At 42.8% G+C, this 18,373-nt stretch overlaps 1 protein-coding gene across 1 annotated transcript in view; it reads right to left on the bottom strand.

Moving 5' to 3' along the window:
• Window positions 1-8,143: 8,143 nt before the first annotated feature.
• Window positions 8,144-18,373, bottom strand: part of LOC137623238 (acid ceramidase-like) — a 100,694-nt gene continuing 90,464 nt past the window's right edge. The window contains exons 9-10 of the mRNA XM_068353977.1: window positions 13,267-13,500; window positions 8,144-12,881 (exon numbers count right to left, since the gene is read on the bottom strand). Of these exons, the coding sequence (XP_068210078.1) occupies window positions 12,792-12,881; window positions 13,267-13,500 (324 nt within the window). The 3' untranslated portion in view covers window positions 8,144-12,791. The remainder of the gene's footprint in view (window positions 12,882-13,266; window positions 13,501-18,373) is intronic.

An 18,373-nucleotide genomic window follows, 5' to 3' on the forward strand; every position in this document is an offset into this window, starting at 1 on the left:
ATGGCATATTTTTTTTTGTTTATAATTTCTTAACTTATTAGAAATATCTTCATGATGAATATTACATCAGCACCAATGTGTTACAGGAAATCAGTTTCCATACAGTTTGTCTAATTATTAGGTATACAGTGAGCCCTCGCTACTTCGCGGTTTGACCATCGCGGATTCACCACTTCGCGGATTTTTTTCATAACGCATGTATATACATATATCGCGGATTTTCCGGAAATTTCGAAAATACCGCGATGTGGCAGATGGTGCGAGATTGGAGAAAGTAAGGAAAATTGAATCATGATTGATTTTCAATATACAGTAAATGAAACTTTGAGGAGCAACAAAGATATCATTTGTTAGAGAGATAGAGAGAGGTAAGGAATGGGAGGTAGTGAAAAGTAGCCCACAGAGAGAGAGAGAGAGAGAGAGAGAGAGAGAGAGAGAGAGAGAGAGAGAGAGAGAGGGAGAGGTAGAGAGATAGAGAGAGAGAGAGAGATAGAGGGGGGTTTAAATGTAATAAACAAAAAAATTTGATAGGTTATAACACATTGGTGCTTATGTAATATCAACTGTATACTGTAGACGGTTTGAATAAGTTAAGAAATGGTATAAACGATACTTTGTTAGTGTATTCGTACACTCTCAAGAGCGGCAGCTAGATGTCAGCTGATCTAATCACAGCCAAAAGTAAAACAAAAAGAAGTCAACAATACTCGATTTTTAAAACACACCCAAAATTTAAAAACAAAAGTACACACTTTCTTAATGTGCAATTAACTATTTAAAGAGTAGCAATTTTCTAGAATAAAATGATGTTTCCCAAAAAATAGTGGTTTGCTGATGAAATCGGATGCCGTATTTTTAGCTATGATTGAAATGGATGTAGACTCGGCATAATTTTTTCGTTTCGTATTTAATTGACACTAAGAAAACTAATTTTAGTTTCTTCATCTAAATGTAAATATTGTATAACACGAAGAGAGAGAGAGAGAGAGAGAGAGAGAGAGAGAGAGAGAGAGAGAGAGAGAGAGAGAGAGAGAGAGAGAGAGAGAATGAATCAGCTGTTGTAATCAAATGGCGTGTTTTTGTTTCGTGAGAATTTCATCGCCACAACTATAACAACAACATACTGTACTGAACTTTACAGTATTATACAGAGTACTGTAATATGATAAAGTAAAATATTTGTAATCTATTTTATATGAAATGGGGCTATTTTTTTTTTGTTTAAATTTACATTTACGTATGTAAAACAACTCTCTCTCTCTCTCTCTCTCTCTCTCTCTCTCTCTCTCTCTCTCTCTCTCTCTCTCTCTCTCTCTCTCTCTCTCTCTCGTAAATTGTTTTCCTGCTTTGCTACGTATGTATGATTTTATATAGATACGGTAAATAATATTTGTAATAACATATTTTCTAAAAGCTTTTACTGTAATATCATTATTTATCACTTTCATCATGCGCGTTAAATGCCTTCGTTTGTTTACTGAGCGTACTTTATGACGGCGTCGTTTCAGGCGGCGTCATAAAGAAAAACATTTAATTTGGAAGTCCTTAGAAAAATTAAGTAAAACATTGGTAATAACAAAATCAACATACTGTACTGAATAATCAATATAATCGATGCAAAAACTAACCTATACACAGATGTGTAAATGCGTTTGTTTCTTCATTATGATCAGAGATAAACGTAAACAAAATTCTGGTTGCCATTTTTTATCGTGCTTTTTGGCGTGTTTAGGAAACGCATGATATAAAGTCGCCTTTAATATTTGTGCCTGTTTTAGTTCAGGGTACTGTAGTACATGCATTAAGTGTTCTGTACAAGGGAAGGTTTTAAAAGTCTGAATATACATGTTAAATAAATAGGTAAATATGGTGTCATACTTCGCGGATTTTCACCTATCGCGGTTGGGTCTGGAACCTACCTACCACGATAAACGAGGGTTCACTGTAATGTGAAATCATTGTAGCTCTTTCCTTGTGCTTGTGTGTGCTCGTTCTCGCAATCGCATACAGGTAGTTCATTTTTAAAGCTTCATACAGTATTCATTTTCTAGTTCAATATTAAGCCTTCATATTTAATTATACATTACTGTGTTTAATTGTGGTTTATTAAAGCACGTTTATATTTTATTTTTCAATTTCTTGATCATATCAATAATCAACAAATACTTCATTTCAGTTGGCATCAGCTGATCTCTAGGTCACGCTGCCGTATTACGATTAAGCGCACATATAGTACGAATAACACCGATTTATTTGATTTTCTTGACATTCGAAATCTCTTCAAAATGAATATTAAAACAGCGCCAATATGTTATAGGGTATCTCATTTTCCATACAGTTTGTTTATAAACCTCATTATTAGTTATAATAATAAGGGGGAATAAAAACAATTAGAATAGCGCCAACGTTATCCCTGCGTGTTGTAAGAGGTGACTAAAAGGGACGGGATGAGGGGGCTGGGAACCCCCTCTCCTGTATTTACAATCCTGTGAGACATCAGCAAAGAGATGGAGCTGGGGGAAGAGCGACTGCTCCCCGCACTCTAGTTTTGGGGTGTTTGAATGTACGTGGATGTAGTACGATAGAGAGTAAAAGATGTGAGATTGGAAGTAGGTTTAGGAATAGAAGGATGGATGTATTGGCCTTGTGTGAGACAAAGATAAAAGGGAAGGGTGAAGTGATGTTTGGTGAAATGTCTGGTAGTGTCTGGGATTGAAAGGGGAAGAGCGAGAGAGGGTGTGGCTTTATTGCTGAGTGAATGGATGACAGGTAAAGTAGTGGAATGGAAGGAGATATCATCTAGGTTAATGTGGGTAAGGGTTAGGTTGGGTAGGGAATGTTGGGTATTTGTCAGTGCGTATGGGCCAGGTAGTGAGAAAAGTGAAGAAGAATGGAATGAGTTCTGGAATGAATTAACTAGGTGTGCAGAAGGACTGGGTAGAAGGAATTATGTAGTTGTCATGGGTGACTTAAATGCTAGAGTGGGCGCTGGAGGGGTAGAAGGTGTCATTGGGAAGTATGGCGTACCAGATGAAAATGAGAGTGGTGAGAGACTGGTAGATATGTGTTGAGCAAGAGATGGTGATAAGTTCTAGCTTTTTCAAAAAGAAAGATAAAAATAAGTATACATGGGTAAGAGTGGCAAATGGAAGAGTAGTAAAAAGGGCATTAATGGATTATGTGTTGATAACTAAATGAATATTTGGAAGATTGAAAGACGTGCACGTGTTTAGGGGTATGGCTAACGCTATGTCTGATCATTTTTTGGTGGAAGGAAAATTAGTTGTAGCAAAAGAGTGGGGGAATAGAGTAGGTGGATGTAAAAGGGAGCTAGTGGGGGTTGACGACCTAATAAAACCGTGGGTAAAAAGTAAATACTGTATCAGAAAAGGTTGAAAATGGCATATGACGAAGTGAAAGTAAGAGAAACTGGTAATTTAGAGGAGTGGAAGTAGTAAAAGAAAATTTTGTTGGGATTACAAGTGATGTGTGTGGCAAGAAGGTTTTTGGAGGCAGCATGAGGAAAGGCAGTGAATGTTGGAATGAAGGAGTGAAGGTAAAAGGGAAGAGAAAAAAAAGAGAGCTTTTGAAGAATAGCTGCAAAGTAATAGTATAGAGAAGTATGAAAAATATTGAGAGAAAAATGTGGAAGTAAAGCGCAGGGTACATGAGGCAAAGAGCGCAGCTGACCTGAGGTGGGGTCAAGGATTAGGTCATTCATATGAAGAGAATAAGAAGAAGTTTTGGAAAGAAGAGAAGAGAGTAAGGAGGGCTGGCTCAAGAATTGAAGAGACAGTGAAAGATGGAAATGGAAGGTTGTTAAAAGGAGAGGAGGCAAGGAAAAGGTGGGCGGAATATTTTGAAAGTTTACTGAATGTTGAGGATAATAGGGAGGCAGATATAATTGCTGTTGCAGGTGTTAAGGTGCCGGTGATGGGAGATGAGAATGAGAGAGAGATTACAATAGAGGAAGTGAGGAGAGCACTAGATGAAACGAGAGTAGGAAAAGCATCTGGTATGTATGGTGTGAGAGCTGAGATGTTGAAGGAAGGGGATGTGACTGTACTTGAATGGTTGGTGAGATTGTTTAATATGTGTTTTGTGTTGTCAATGGTACCAGTAGATTGGGTTTGTGCATGTATTGTACCACTATATAATGGTAAGGGAGATGTGCATGAGTGTTGTAATTCAAGAGGTATTAGTTTGTTGAGTGTAGTTGGAAAAGTGTATGGTAGAGTACTGATTAATAGGATTAAGGATAAAACAGAGAATGCAATATTAGAAGTACAGGGTGGTTTTAGAAGAGGTAGGGGTTGTATGAATCAGATTTTGTCAGTTAGGCAGATATGCAAGAAATATTTAGCAAAAGGTAAGGAGGTGTATGTTGCGTTTATGGATCAGGAGAAAGCGTATGATAGAGTTGATAGGGAAGCAATGTGGAATGTGATGAGGTCATATGGAGTTGGTGGAAGGTTGTTGAAAGCAGTGAAAAGTTTCTACAAAGGTAGTAAAGCATATGTTAGGATAGGAAATGAAGTGAGCGATTGGTTTCCGGTGAGAGTGCGGCTGAGACAGGGATGTGTGATATCGTCGTGGTTGTTTAACTTTTATGTTGATGGAGTGGAGAGAGAGGTGAATCCTCGAGTGCTTGGACGAGGATTAAAACTGGTAAACAAGAATGACAATGAATGGGAGGTAAATCAGTTGTTGTTTGTGGATGATACTGCACTGGTTGCAGACACAGAAGAGAAGCTTGGCCGATTAGTGACAGAATTTGGAAGGGTGTGTGAGAGAAGGAAGTTGAGAGTTAATGTGGGTAAGAGTAAGGTTATAAGATGTACGAGAAGGGAAGGTGGTGCAAGGACGAATGTCATGTTGAATGGAGAGTTACTTAAGGTGGATCAGTTTAAGTACTTGGGGTTTGTTGTTGCAGCAAATGGTGGAGTGGAAGCAGATCTACGTCAGAGAGTGAATGAAGGTTGCAAGGGGGCAGTTAATTAAGGGAGTAGTAAAAAATAGAGGGTTGGGCATGAATGTAAAGAGAGTTCTATATGAGAAAGTGATTGTACCAACTGTGATGTATGGATTGGAGTTGTGGGGAATGAAAGTGACGGAGAGACAGAAATTGAATGTGTTTGAGATGAAGTGTCTAAGGAGTATGGCTGGTGTATCTCGAGTAGACAGGGTTAGGAACGAAGTGGTGAGGGTGAGAACGGGTGTAAGAAATGAGTTAGCGGCTAGAGTGGATATGAATGTGTTGAGGTGGTTTGGCCATGTTGAGAGAATGGAAAATGGCTGTCTTCTAAAGAAGGTGATGAATGCAAGAGTTGATGGGAGAAGTACAAGAGGAAGGCCAAGGTTTGGGTGGATGGATGGAGTGAAGAAAGCTCTGGGTGATAGGAGGATAGATGTGAGAGAGGCAAGAGACTGTGCTAGAAATAGGAATGAATGGAGAACGATTGTGACGCAGTTCCGGTAGGCCCTGCTGCTTCCTCCGGTGTCTTAGATGACCGCGGAGGTAGCAGCAGTAGGGGATTCAGCATTATGAAGCTTCATCTGTGGTGGATAACGGGGGAGGGTGGGCTGTGGCACCCTAGCAGTACCAGCTGAACTCGGTTGAGTCACTTGTCAGGCTGGGAGGAACGTAGAGAGGACAGGGCCCCTTTTTTTTTGTTCATTTGTTGATGTCGGCTACCCCCCAAAATTGGGGGAAGTGCCTTGGTATATGTATGTATGTATAAAAGAAATACGCACCTCTCTCTCTCTTTCTCTCTCTCTCTCTCCGTATTTTGATTTTTATTTCTGTTAAATCTTCATATTTCTTTGAAAATTATCAAAAAATTCTATGTATCCTTATTCGATGTTTCGATTATGGAAATAGTAACGCATCGGAAGGAAATCACTTGATTTGCCACTCGCCTTCCGGCAGAAAGATGACGTCATCAGACTTTTTTTTTTTTTCTTAATTTTACGGTAAGTTGTACTAATCTCATAACTAATGATACAGACCACTAAAACACTTGATATCGTTACTCGGTGTTTTGATGATGGGAATGCTGTAATAAGATTACTCGGTAACACAATGAAAGGAAATCATTCGGTTTGTCAGCGCGCTTCCGCCAGATATATGATGTCACAAGACACGTGACGTAAACTCTACGAAGAATGACTTGCAGCATATGTAAATTCATTTTCTTTTTTCTTACAAGAAATGAAAATAATACTAACTTGCCAAACAAAAGTATTTCATTTTTATAATGTAAAAACGGATTTTGAAGCAAAGCGAAAAATCTATTTTTGGGCGAGATGGTCATGTCGTCCTGATGGAAGGTTCCTTTAGACAGCTTTCTGAGGGATATTTAGCTACAGTGATACTCACAGAGAATTGACCATAGGTCTCCAGAATTGTAACTCCTGGTGCGAGTATCTTTAAAAATTTTCTTAAGAATATCGCATAATATCAGTGGACGTATTTCTTGATACGACACATGGCAATCTTCACCCCCGAATAGAGTTTTCGGTCAGAGGGGGAAGAGTGGCGAAATTGAAGGGGAGCAGTCATCAAGGTTACCCGGAGGATCCCCTTCCCGTACTAATACAGGGCCCAACATGGCTACCCATTCCTTGTAGCAATTAAGCATGGTGGTTACAGATAGAGTAGTTTCGGGTGGGGAATGTTACGTATGTACACTCCTTTTCTTTGAAAAGGGGGGGCTGGTCCATCAGAACGACATGGCCATCTCACCCAAAAATAGATTTTTAGCTTTGCTTCAAAATCCGTTTTTTGGGCTCAAGCCATGTCGTCCTGATGGAAGATTACCAGAGAATTACTTGAAAGTACAGTATCTGTGGGTTTGTATAAGTGCCTTAACCTTGAGTCTGCTTCTATATGGTCATCCAGACCACATAAATATATGACGGTACCGTTATTTGTCATATCCACTAAGCTTGGAACAATCTTAGGGCTTCCTGCCCCCTGTAGGGAATTGTCATCGTTGACTATAGAAGCGACAAGGTTTGTATAAGGTTTGTATATATGTTGGAACAATTGTCATTATCTTTCAATAATTATGTTCACACGTATATGCACCTTCAAGTATTTGCCTTATTTTTAGAAAAATAAGTAAGAACTCTGTCTAATTCTATTCAGCTACTTTGGGGCGAATAAGACGCAAATACAATTTCATCATTTATTTGTATAGACAAAATAAATGTAACAACAAATGTATTAAATTAGAATCAATTATTGTACAGCCAACATTCAAAAGGTACATATATATTTATCACCTGAAAGGGAAGAAATATATATATTAGCCACTCAAAATCATTTGTAAAATCATTAAGATAATTTCACTGTAAATGTTGGATGAATTTCAACACTGCGTACAAGTGTACACACGGCACTGGTGTCATTGGTATGATTCTGCACCTATAAAGAGCGTCCTAGTGTCACCGGGTGACACTTAATAAACACCTATTCACCCAAACTGTAACAGTCCCGAACAGTTCACTGTTCATCGCAGCACTAGACGACAGGTTTTTCAACGCTACCTGCTGCATAATGTTTATAGAAGACTCTAGAGGATTTCCAACCAGTGTATGAGCGGAGTCTCTCAAAGTCCATATACTGAAAAAAGTTCAGCGAGGAAGCAATCTTTCTCGGATCATGACCTGCGGGTGTACTATCAGGATCCGCTCTGCGAATGAAGTAGGTGAGCTTCGCCCTCAGTTGTTTCAGGGATAAGTTTGATCCTGAGGTTTTGCCTTTGAAGAGCTGTTCTCCCTTGAAGTCTGAAGTTCTTCGAAGATAGACCTTTCGACACTACTGGACATAGACAGACATCTTCCTTCAGAGGGCAGATTCTCCAGGGACCCCACCTTTTGGTGGGTAGCTCGTTTTTGGCGAGAAAGGTAGGGTCGGGAAAAAGATTCAGTTCTCCCACCTCTGTGAACTGAATATGGCCCTCGTCTCTTGATAGGGCTACTATTTCACTAACTCTAGCCCCTGAGCCTATAGTAAACAAAAATATCACTATTTGTGTTAGATCCTTTAGAGAGCAATCTTCTTTGTTGAAGTTCGAGGCATAGTGTAAGACTTTGTCCAGAGACAATGAAATGGGCTTCGGGGGGGGGGGGGGGGGGGGCTGCTGGTTTAAGTGTAGCACATGCCTTCGGAATATTGTTGAAGATTTCGTTCGACAGGTCCACCTGGAAGGCGTATAGAAGAGGTCTAGTCAAAGCTGATTTACACGTAGTTATTGAAGTGGAAGCCAAGCCTTGCTCGTGAAGGTGGATGAAGAAGGACAGGCAGAAGTCTATCGAGATTTCCGTCGGCTTTTTGGCTTCTACGAAAGCAACCCACTTCTTCCAAGACGATTCATATTGTCTCCTGGTTGACTTTGACTTGTATTCTTCTAGAAAGTCTATACTGTCTTTCGAGATCCCAAATCTTTTCTTGACTGCTAAGGTGAGAAAATCATGATAAAGGTTTTGGGTTCTCTGTGATGAAGCAAAGACAGTCAACTTCTGAACCAATTGGAATAGAGCTGGGTTCGGTAGAGGAAACAGCCTCAACTTCAGTTCTATCACCAGAGGGAACCAATTGCTCTTGGGCCACTTGGGGGCCACTACTGCTGCAGTTCCCTTGAAGGATCTCAGCTTGTTGAGGACCTTCAGCAGGAGATTTGTTGGTGGGAACAGGTAGATGTGGGTCCATCTGTTCCAATCGAGGGACATGGCGTCCGTCGCCTCTGCCCGAGGGTCCTCGTATGGGGCTACGTATCAAGGTTGTTTCTTGTTGTCGGTTGTTGCGAAGAGGTCAATCTGCAGTTCTGGGACTTTTTCCAAGATGAAGGAGAATGAGTCTGCGTCTTGGGACCATTCTGACTATCGGCTTAAGGCTGGATAGAGCGTCCGCCGTCACATTGCGGAACCCTTGTAGGTGAACTGCCGATAAGTGCCATCTTTTCTTTCTTGCTAAGCGAAAGATGGCCAGCATCACGTGATTGATGTAGGGCGATCTCGAGCCTTGTCGGTTCAGACATCTCACTATCACTTCGCTGTCCAAGACCAGCCTGATGTGGGCTGATCTGTGAGGGGATAGCTTCTTCAATGTCAGAAGGACTGCTATGGCCTCCAGAATGTTGATGTGAAAGGTCTTGAATAGGGATGACCAGGTCCCTTGAGCTTTCCTTTGATGGGAGTGACCTTCCCATCCTTCCTCCGAGGCATCCGTGTGGATGGTCACCGATGGGGGAGGTGCTTGTAAGGGAACAGTCCTTGCTAGGCTCTTGACCTTCGACCACGGCTTGAGAAGCGATCGTAGTAAGGTCGTTACCGGTCTCTGTAGATCTCTTCAAGCGTTTGATGCGCATCTTCTCCAGAATCCTGACGCATCTTTCAGCTGTGCTCTTAGCACTGGGTCTGTTACTGCTGTAAACTGGAGAGAGCCCAGTACTCTTTCCTGTTGGTGTCTTGAGATCCTGTTGGATTTCAGTAGTCTCTTGACAGAACCCGCAATCTCTCTCCTCTTCTTTGGTGGAATGGAGAGACTGTGTGACTGCAAGTTCCAATGGATTCCCAGCCATTGAAATTCCTGAACTGGAGAGAGGCAAGACTTCTTGGGGTTGATCTTAAATCCCAGATGTTCCAGGAACTGGATCACTTTCTTGGATGCCTGTAGACAAGCAGTCTTGGATGCTGCCCACACCAGCCAGTCGTCCAGGTATGCGGCTACCTGAACGCCTTCTAGGCGTAGTTGTTGCACGACTGCGTCTGCAAGTTTCGTGAAGATCCTCGGGGCTATGTTTAGTCCGGAGGGCATGGCTCTGAAGACATACTTTTTCTTCTGTAACTTGAATCCTAGGTAGGAGGAGAGGGGGCGACTGACTGGAAGATGCCAGTAAGCATCTGCCAGGTCTATTGAGACTGTGTACGCCCCTTTCGGTAACAGGGTCCTTATGTGTTGAAGGGTTAGCATCCTGAACTTGTTGAGTGGCGACAAGTCTAGAATGACTCTGAGTTTGTCCGAGTCCTTCTTGGGAACACAGAACAGCCTTCTCTTGAATTTGATGGACTTTGCTTTCCTTATAACCTTTTTGTTCAAGAGTTCTAAGGTATATTCTTCCAGTAAGGGGGTGGAGTGCTGGAAGAACTGAGGAAATGAAGGTGGAGAATTGTTCCATTTCCATCCTAGTCCATTCTTGATTAGGCTGTGGACCCAGGGATTGAAGGTCCAGCGATCCTGAAAGTGGAGAAGTCTCCCTCCTACCTGGAGCATCTCATTGCTTGGATGGTCCTGAGGGTTTGCCACCCTGACCACGTCCTCCCCTGCCTCGTGAGGGGTTTCTTGAGGATCCCCGTCTAGATCCTCATCCTTTCGGGCGAAAGGTAGTGGTGTGCCTCTCAAAACCTGGGTTGAAGGCTGGTGACTGGGCTACCAGCTGTTGAGGCACCACTTGGAAGGTGGTTTGTGGTTGAGCGACCACTTGGGGCATCGTGGTCATGGTGACCGTGGGATGTTGTTGTACAGGCCGAGAAGGTAGTCTTGGCTTCTTCGTTTTCCTCTTAGGTTGGGGACCAGCATCAGGGGAAGATTTTCTCTTTGAAGAAATGCCCCACTTTTGGAGAAGATTCCTATTCTCCGTGGCGGCTTTCTCGACTACTTCCTTTGGGAAGAGGTCCTTGCCCCAAATACAAGAAGTAATCAGCTTCCTGGGTTTGTGTTTGACCATTGCATTGGCAAACACAAACTCCCTGCAGGCCCTCCTGGCCTTCACGAAAGCGTACAAGTCCTTGACTAGAGTGGCAATGTGCATCTTGGCCAGGACTGTGTACGTATCTGGGGTGCTAGCAACGTCTGCACACATCTCCATGCAGTTCTGGAGGGAAAGAGAAGCAGCTAGCCTCTCCTTTGTCTCCAGTTCTCTTTACAAGAGAAAGTCCTATAGCTTCGGAAGGTTCTCGCTAAACTGCTGTCCTGCGATGTCCGCATCGGGTTTCGAGACTGAGAAGGTTAGGTGGACCTCCTTCCATTCCTTCTCATCTGTGGGCAAGGCCAGAGACAATGGCCTACACTCCTCTAGCGTAGGGCATGGTTTGCCTGCATCAACAGCCTTTAGCACACTTTGGAGAGCTTTCGACGAGAAGGGGAAAGCTCTTGAAGAAGGAGCAAGAAAAGTAGGGTGTTTCTTGCTCAGTGCACAAACTCTAGAGTTGGTATACCCTGCCTTCTTTAGGCTACTCGTCAAGAGAGCCTGTGCCTTGTCGTGGTCAAAGACCATGACCTCCTTTGGTTCCGTCTCTTCTTTAGACTCTAGCTCACTCTTCAGCCGGATGAAACATTCCGGGTAAGCCGCAAAGTTTGGCCAAAATTCGATGCCGTCCAGGTGGACGGCTCCCATCTTCTCCGAAATGTAGAGTTTACCATTGGTAATTGGCATGAACTCTGCATACCTCCAGGGATTGATCTCAGAGCAAGGTGGCAGGTCCTTCACTCAGGGTCGCTTGTAAGATCCTCGGGAGGTGACAATCCGAGTTGCTTCACAGAACTCCTTCGTCATTTCCTTCTTCATATCTACGTTTTCTTTACGTAGAGCGTCCATTAGCAATGTAAAGTTGGCCATAACCGCTTGACCCAGCGAGTCTAATGGTGGGGCAGGAGCCGAAGACGCAGACGGTGCCGGCTGGAATGCCGACACAGACAGAGGGGGGTCCTCCGCTTCCGTCGACTCGAGATCCTCGTCTCCTCAGGGTGGTAGGGCCACCTCTTCTTCAGGATCCTCTTGAAGGAGATCCTTTTCTGTGTCTGTGGACACTTCAGATTGGCGAGCTAACAACTGGCAATCAGCGAGACTGGCGCTAGCAGAAACACGAGCTGTAGTAGGTCAAACAGCTAGTCGGCAAACAGCTGAACGATAATCTGGAGGAAGGATATGCCCTTTGGAAGGGCAAACATCCTTAGGAGAGGCTTGCAAACGAGACCTAGACAATGGCTCCTGAACAAGGGTTTACTGACGAATAGGCAAGCAGTGAGCTAGCGATCAGCGATCGGCTAACTGGCAATCGGCGAATTGGCAATTGGCACACTGGCAATTGGCGAATTGGCAATTGGTGCATTGGCAATTGGTGCATTGGCAATTGGTGCATTGGCAATTGGTGCATTGGCAATCAGCGAATTGGCAATTGGCGCACTGGCAATCGGTGAATTGGCAATTGGCCCACTGGCAATCGCCGAATTGGCAATGGGCGCACTGGCAATCGGTGAGTTAGCAATCGGCGATTGGCAGGAGATTGGCGAACTGACGATCAGTATCACACAAACAGTAAAATACACTGTAAGGGGCTAACTGGCAGCCTGGGTAATTAACCCTCGGTAAATTTTCATGGCTCATCCTTTCAGCTTCGCCAAAAGTAATACCCCTAATAGATAGCGTAGGTTTGTACAGTATTCCAGTTACGGAAACAAATGTCTTTGGAGAGCAACTTACAATTAAAATCACAGTTACATTGCAGAGAATATATACTAAGCTTGCCTCTGTCTTATGAAATACAGTCCTAAAAATTGCCTCACATAAGCCAAGCTCATTATTTTGAAAGGTGCACTTGCTTAAAACTTATTTGAATCACAGATTCTAGCTAAGGCTGAGTGGACAATGTACCACTAATTTGAAAGTGGAACACTAATAAAAGTAATACTTTTATGTTCATATATCCTTACCTATGTTGAAAACTACATCACCAATACAGTATTACCAAATCTTGTGAAATACTATGGAAACTGGCAAACCTAATTACCAAGGCAAACACGGATCAGGGCAATATCGTAGCCAACTACTGAATTCTCCACTTTGGGCTGACATCAGTGTGGTATAGATAGTTTCCTGAAATTTAAAATATTTTTTCAAAAATATGTCCTCAAAATATAAAATTCTAAATAGTATAAAATACCTTTTCTTAGCATCATAAGTGCAGTAAATCCTTATGATCACTACAGTCAAGGATTTTTTTAACTGACAAGATTTTCTAATTAAATTTTTGAAGCACTTAGATTACTATCTCATGGACTTTACACCAATTACATGGCTTCAGCTATGATCAAAATTGTTGATTTCTCTTACCCACATCCATCTATTGACTAGCAACTAAACCTTGGACACTATGATGCAGATATAGGAATGATCTATGTCAAAACAGGGCCTCCAATGAACACACCTAATAGGCACCACAAAACCACTATAGTAACATAAATAACACAAAAGTTCTCACCTTGTTCAGTACAGGTTTTGTTGATAATACATTATAAATCAGTCCTACAGAAGCATTTTTTGCTCCTCCATCTACCATACACTGATTAGCTGGTGTTCTGCGATCATCGAAAAAGGGGGCTTGTTTCCAGTGATCATAATTAGTTTGCACAAGGTACCAGGAGCCTGAACCATTTTTTGTTGTCCAGAGATTCATTAATTCAAAGTGGTCCCGATCGCGTGTAATAATGCAACCCTGAAATGAAAAATGATATTACTTTTGCTTCAAGTCTTTAAATAATAAAGTACCCGTATACATTAGCTTGAAAATATTTACATTTTACTATACACTTTTACACGTGTATTTTTTCCTCATTTGGACATCCTTTTATGTAAAAATACTAAGTGTGTTGAGTGTATATGCCTTAAAATGGTATTTTTATTATAAAATAAATTTTTAAATATACTTACCTGGTTGTTACATATATATTGCTTAAATCCCGCGTTTCGACGCGGCACGACAGAAATTCAAATTCGCGGCGACCGCCGCCATGACAGTAGGTGGTCATACATGAGCGCCATCACTCGTAGGCTATCAGAACCCTTCCCAACATCTTCAGAAATTCTATGTCTCTGTTTTCAGAGGGGAGGAGGGGGGGCCCTTTTATATATGTAACTACCGGGTAAGTATATTTAAAAATTTATTTTATAATAAAAATACCATTTTTAAATAGGTAACTTCCCTGGTAGTTACATATATATTGCTGATTCCCACAGTTGGAGGTGGGTTGAAAACCTTATCCCATTGGGAAATTCATATAATTATTAATAACTACAATAGAAGTACTGTACTAACAATTTGGTTCTTACCTGGCAAGGAAGCTGGCTTCATAATTACTCTGCCTCATTTCGCCTGCATTCCTTGAGAGACTCACCGATCCACTCAGGGGACTGTAAAAGTCTCTTGGGGCTGTGACAAAGTCCTCGACCTTCGCGTAGATAGCCCTCCACCCTTGCAAACCTTGCATAGCCAAGGATATTGAATCTGACCACCTACTCCAAAGTTAAAAACACACAAAAATAACTAACTTGACTTGCCTCCCAGACTGTGGAAGGTTGCGACAACCTTCACAGACAACCTGTGAACACAAATACAAGATAAATGGCAAGGGTATATAATAGATTACAGTATAGGGAAGAGGCAGTAGACCCTTCTCCAACTATGACGCCAGAGGTAATGTATGGACCCAGGGAACAGCAATTCTCATACTGGGTTTGTACATCTTTGAGATAGTAGTCCGCGAAGACTGATTTACTTCGCCAAAACGTGGCCTCTAAAATGGACTTCATAGATTTATTATGCTTATAAGCCATAGAGGTTGCCACAGCTCTAACCTCCTGGGGTTTCACTTTGAGAATAGGGAAAATCCTTTCCTCACAATTCTGGTGAGCTTCTCTTATCAAGTCCTTGATAAAGAAAGCTAGAGTATTCTTAGATAATGGTAAAGAGGGTTTTTTAACAGAACACCAGAGATTGTCTGATTGACCTCTCAGGTTTTTGGACACGAGCAGATGGAATTTAAGAGCTCTTACTGGACAAAGGCCTCTCTCCTTCTCTCGCCCAACTAAGTGAGATAGACCTGGGATGTTAAAAGTTCTAGGCCAAGGTCGAGAAGGATTCTCGTTTTTCGCGAGAAAGCCCAGCTGGAGGGAGCAAATAGCATTGTCTCCATTAAAACCCACCTTCTTGCTGATGGCTTGTAACTCCCCTACCCTTTTTGCTGTAGCCAAAGCAACCAGGAACAGAGTTTTTTTGGTAAGGTCCTTCCAGGAAGCCTTGTCCAAGGGTTCAAACCTACTTGAGGTTAAAAAGGCCAGAACTACATCCAAGTTCCAAGAGGGGGTTGGATTGTCCTTCCTCTTAATCGTCTCGAAAGATCTAATGAGATCAGACAGATCCTTATTACTTGACACGTCAATGTTACGGTGACGGAAGACGGAAGCCAGCATGCTGCGGTAACCCTTAAAGGTCGGCACAGCTAGCTTCTCTTTAGTATGCAGATACAATAGAAAATCTGCTATATTGGATATAGAGGTACTGGTGGAGGAAAGTTTGCTACTCCTGCACCATCCTCTAAAGATGTCCCACTTGGATTGATAAACCCTGATAGTGGATGTCCTTCAGGCTCTGGCGATAGCTCAAGCAGCCTCCCTTGAAAAACCTTTCGCTCTTGCAAGTCTTTCGATACTCGAAAGGCAGTCAGATTGAGAGTGAGGAGATTTTGGTGGTACCCCTCTAAGTGAGGCTGTTTGAGTAGATCTCTCAGATCTGGTAGTATTCTGGGGATATCTACAAGCCACTCCATCATCTCTGCAAACCAAGGTTTCATGGGCCAAAATGTGGCTATCAGAGTCATGCAGACGTTGGTTGATTCCCTGAATTTTTTCAGGACTCTGTCTAGGATCTTGAATGGAGGAAAAGCGTACACGTCTAGATTCTCCCAGTTTAGAAGAAAAACGTCCACTGCAGCTGCTTCCTGGTCTGGGACTGGAGAGCAAAATACTGGTAACCTCTTTGTCATTTGTGTGGCGAAGAGGTCTATTGAGGGTTGATCCCAGAACATCCAAATGTTGGTGCACACCTCGTGATGTAGGGTCCACTATGAAGATAGAACTTGTTTCTTTCTGCTGAGCAAATCCGCCCTGATGTTCTTCTCCCCTTGTATGAAGCGAGTAATCAGGGTTATGTCTCTCGCTTTCGTCCAGAGAAGTAGATCTCTTGCAGCCTCGTAAAGAGAGACCGAATGAGTGCCTCCCTATTTTTTTATATACGCCAACGCAGTGGTGTTGTCTGCGTTGATCTGAACCACTCTTCCTCAGACTTCCTTCTGGAAATGAATGAGGGATAGATGAATGGCCACTAGTTCCTTGAGATTTATGTGCCAATTCCTCTGTGACTCTGTCCAAAGACGCGATATTTCGGCCTTCCCGAGAGTTGCATTCCACCCTATGTCTGACGCATCAGAATACAACACTAGGTCGGGGTTCTTTTGACACAGATTGAGACCTTCCTGGAACTTGTTGATATTGTCCCACCATTCCAAGTGATTCCTGATCACTAGAGGGATCGGCATCCACTTTTCCAAACTTTGATCTTTCGTCCAAAACTTTGCCAGATGAAACTGCAGAGGACGTAGATGAAGTTTTCCCAGAGACATAAACTGTTCGATTGATGATAGGGTGGCTATGAGACTCATCCAATCCCACACCAAGCATGATCGTAAGTCTAGGAAGCGACATACTTTTACTAGGCAGTCTAGAATACGTTTCGGGGCTGGAAAAACCCGAAAAACTGCTAAGTGAATCCTTATCCCCAAATAAATAATATTCTGTGAGGGTGTTAGCTGAGATTTGGGTAGGTTTAACATCAGACCTAACTATTGAGTCAAGGAGATTGTCATTTGGAGAGACTCCAGACACTTTGCTTGCGATTTCGCTCTGAGTACCCAGTCGTCGAGATAAAACGAAATCCTTATTCCCCTTAGGTGAAGCCAGCGAGCCACGTTGGACATTACTCGGGTGAAAATGTAAGGAGCCGTGCTTAGTCCAAAACAGAGTGCTCTGAACTGATACGTGGTCTTGAGGAACACGAATCTTAATAACTTCCTGTGGTCCGGGTGTATCGGGACATGAAAATATGCGTCCTGCAGATCCAATGACACCATCCAGTCTCCCTGTCTGGTGCCAGCAAGGACTGACGCTGAAGTTTCCATGGTAAACCTTACTTTGCTGATGAACTTGTTCAATGGACTGACGTCCAGAACAGGTCTCCATCCCCCGAACTTTTCGGAACTAGGAAAAGCCTGTTGTAAAACCCCTCCGAAGAGGTGTCCTCTACTACTTCTATGGCTGATTTTGACAGCATAAGGTTCACCTGCTCTTGAAGAGCTGCTGTCTTGTTCCCTGAGTGGGATTTTGATAACTCCAGGGTTATCGACAACATGGGAGGCATTTCCAGGAAGGGGATCTTGTATCCCTCCTTGAGAACATTGATCGTCCAGGAGTCCGGCCCCCTTTGGCTCCAGTTTCGCCAAAAGTTTGAAAGCCTGACTCCCACTAGTGTTTGGAGAGAGCATGTCTCACTTCTTTGATTTGTACTGCTGCTTAGGGAAACTGCGAGTTTGACTTCCAGCAGCAGTTCTTTGAGGTCTCCTCGAAGGGGCTCTGCCACGAAAGGGCTGACGAGTGGCAGGAGCCTCCTTTTGTATTCTTGTTGAAAAAGTAACTGGAAGAACGTTTCTAGCAGTCCTAGAGATCAGATCCTGGGTAACTTGTTGTGACAGAGTCGCGGACAAATCCTTCCCTAAGTCTGGAGGGAAAAGATGTTTGCCCAACGGAGCAAATAAAGTTCAGATTTGTAAACAGAGGACAAACCTGAAGATAGAAAGGAACAAAGTGTGGACCTCTTCTTAAGGATTCCTGCTGTGAAAAGGGTGGAAAGTTCGATGGAGCCAACCCTAACGGCTTTATCCAAACAGGCTATCAGATGCATTTGAGCCTCGTTCTTAGGGTCTGTGGCTTTTGCGAGAGCTCCTAAAATCCAATCCAAAAGGCTGAGGACTTCTATTCATTTAAATATACCCTTCAGCAGATGGTCTACTTCAGAGCTAGACCACATAATTTTTTACTTACTCATGGCTGACCTGCGTGAGGGGTCCACGAGTCTGGAAAAGTCTTCTTGGGAAGAGGCAGGAACTCCCAAACTGAGAACTTCCCCAGTCGAATACCATAAACTAGATCTGGAGGCCAGTCGAGTTGGAGGAAAGGAAAAAGAGGGCTTGCCTTGATCCTTTCTTTTGGCTGTCCATTGATTGAGTGTATAAAAACCTCTCTTAACTGATCGTGCCAGAACCATCTTCTTAAAGGTGGATGTTTTCTGGGGTCTGCTCTTCAAAAATTGAGAGGGTGGACTTTGAGGAATAGGCTTCGTAAAATCTTCTGGATACAAAGATGATAACACTGCCAGATGTTTTTTAAAATCAGCTGCCTGTATCGGATCCTGAGATTCCTCTTCCAATTCAGCTAAGGGAACATCAATTCCTTGATCCGAATGGTTGGGAGACAAGACC

This window comes from Palaemon carinicauda, chromosome 30, assembly GCF_036898095.1.
Source record: "Palaemon carinicauda isolate YSFRI2023 chromosome 30, ASM3689809v2, whole genome shotgun sequence".
Taxonomy (NCBI): Eukaryota; Metazoa; Arthropoda; class Malacostraca; order Decapoda; family Palaemonidae; genus Palaemon; species Palaemon carinicauda.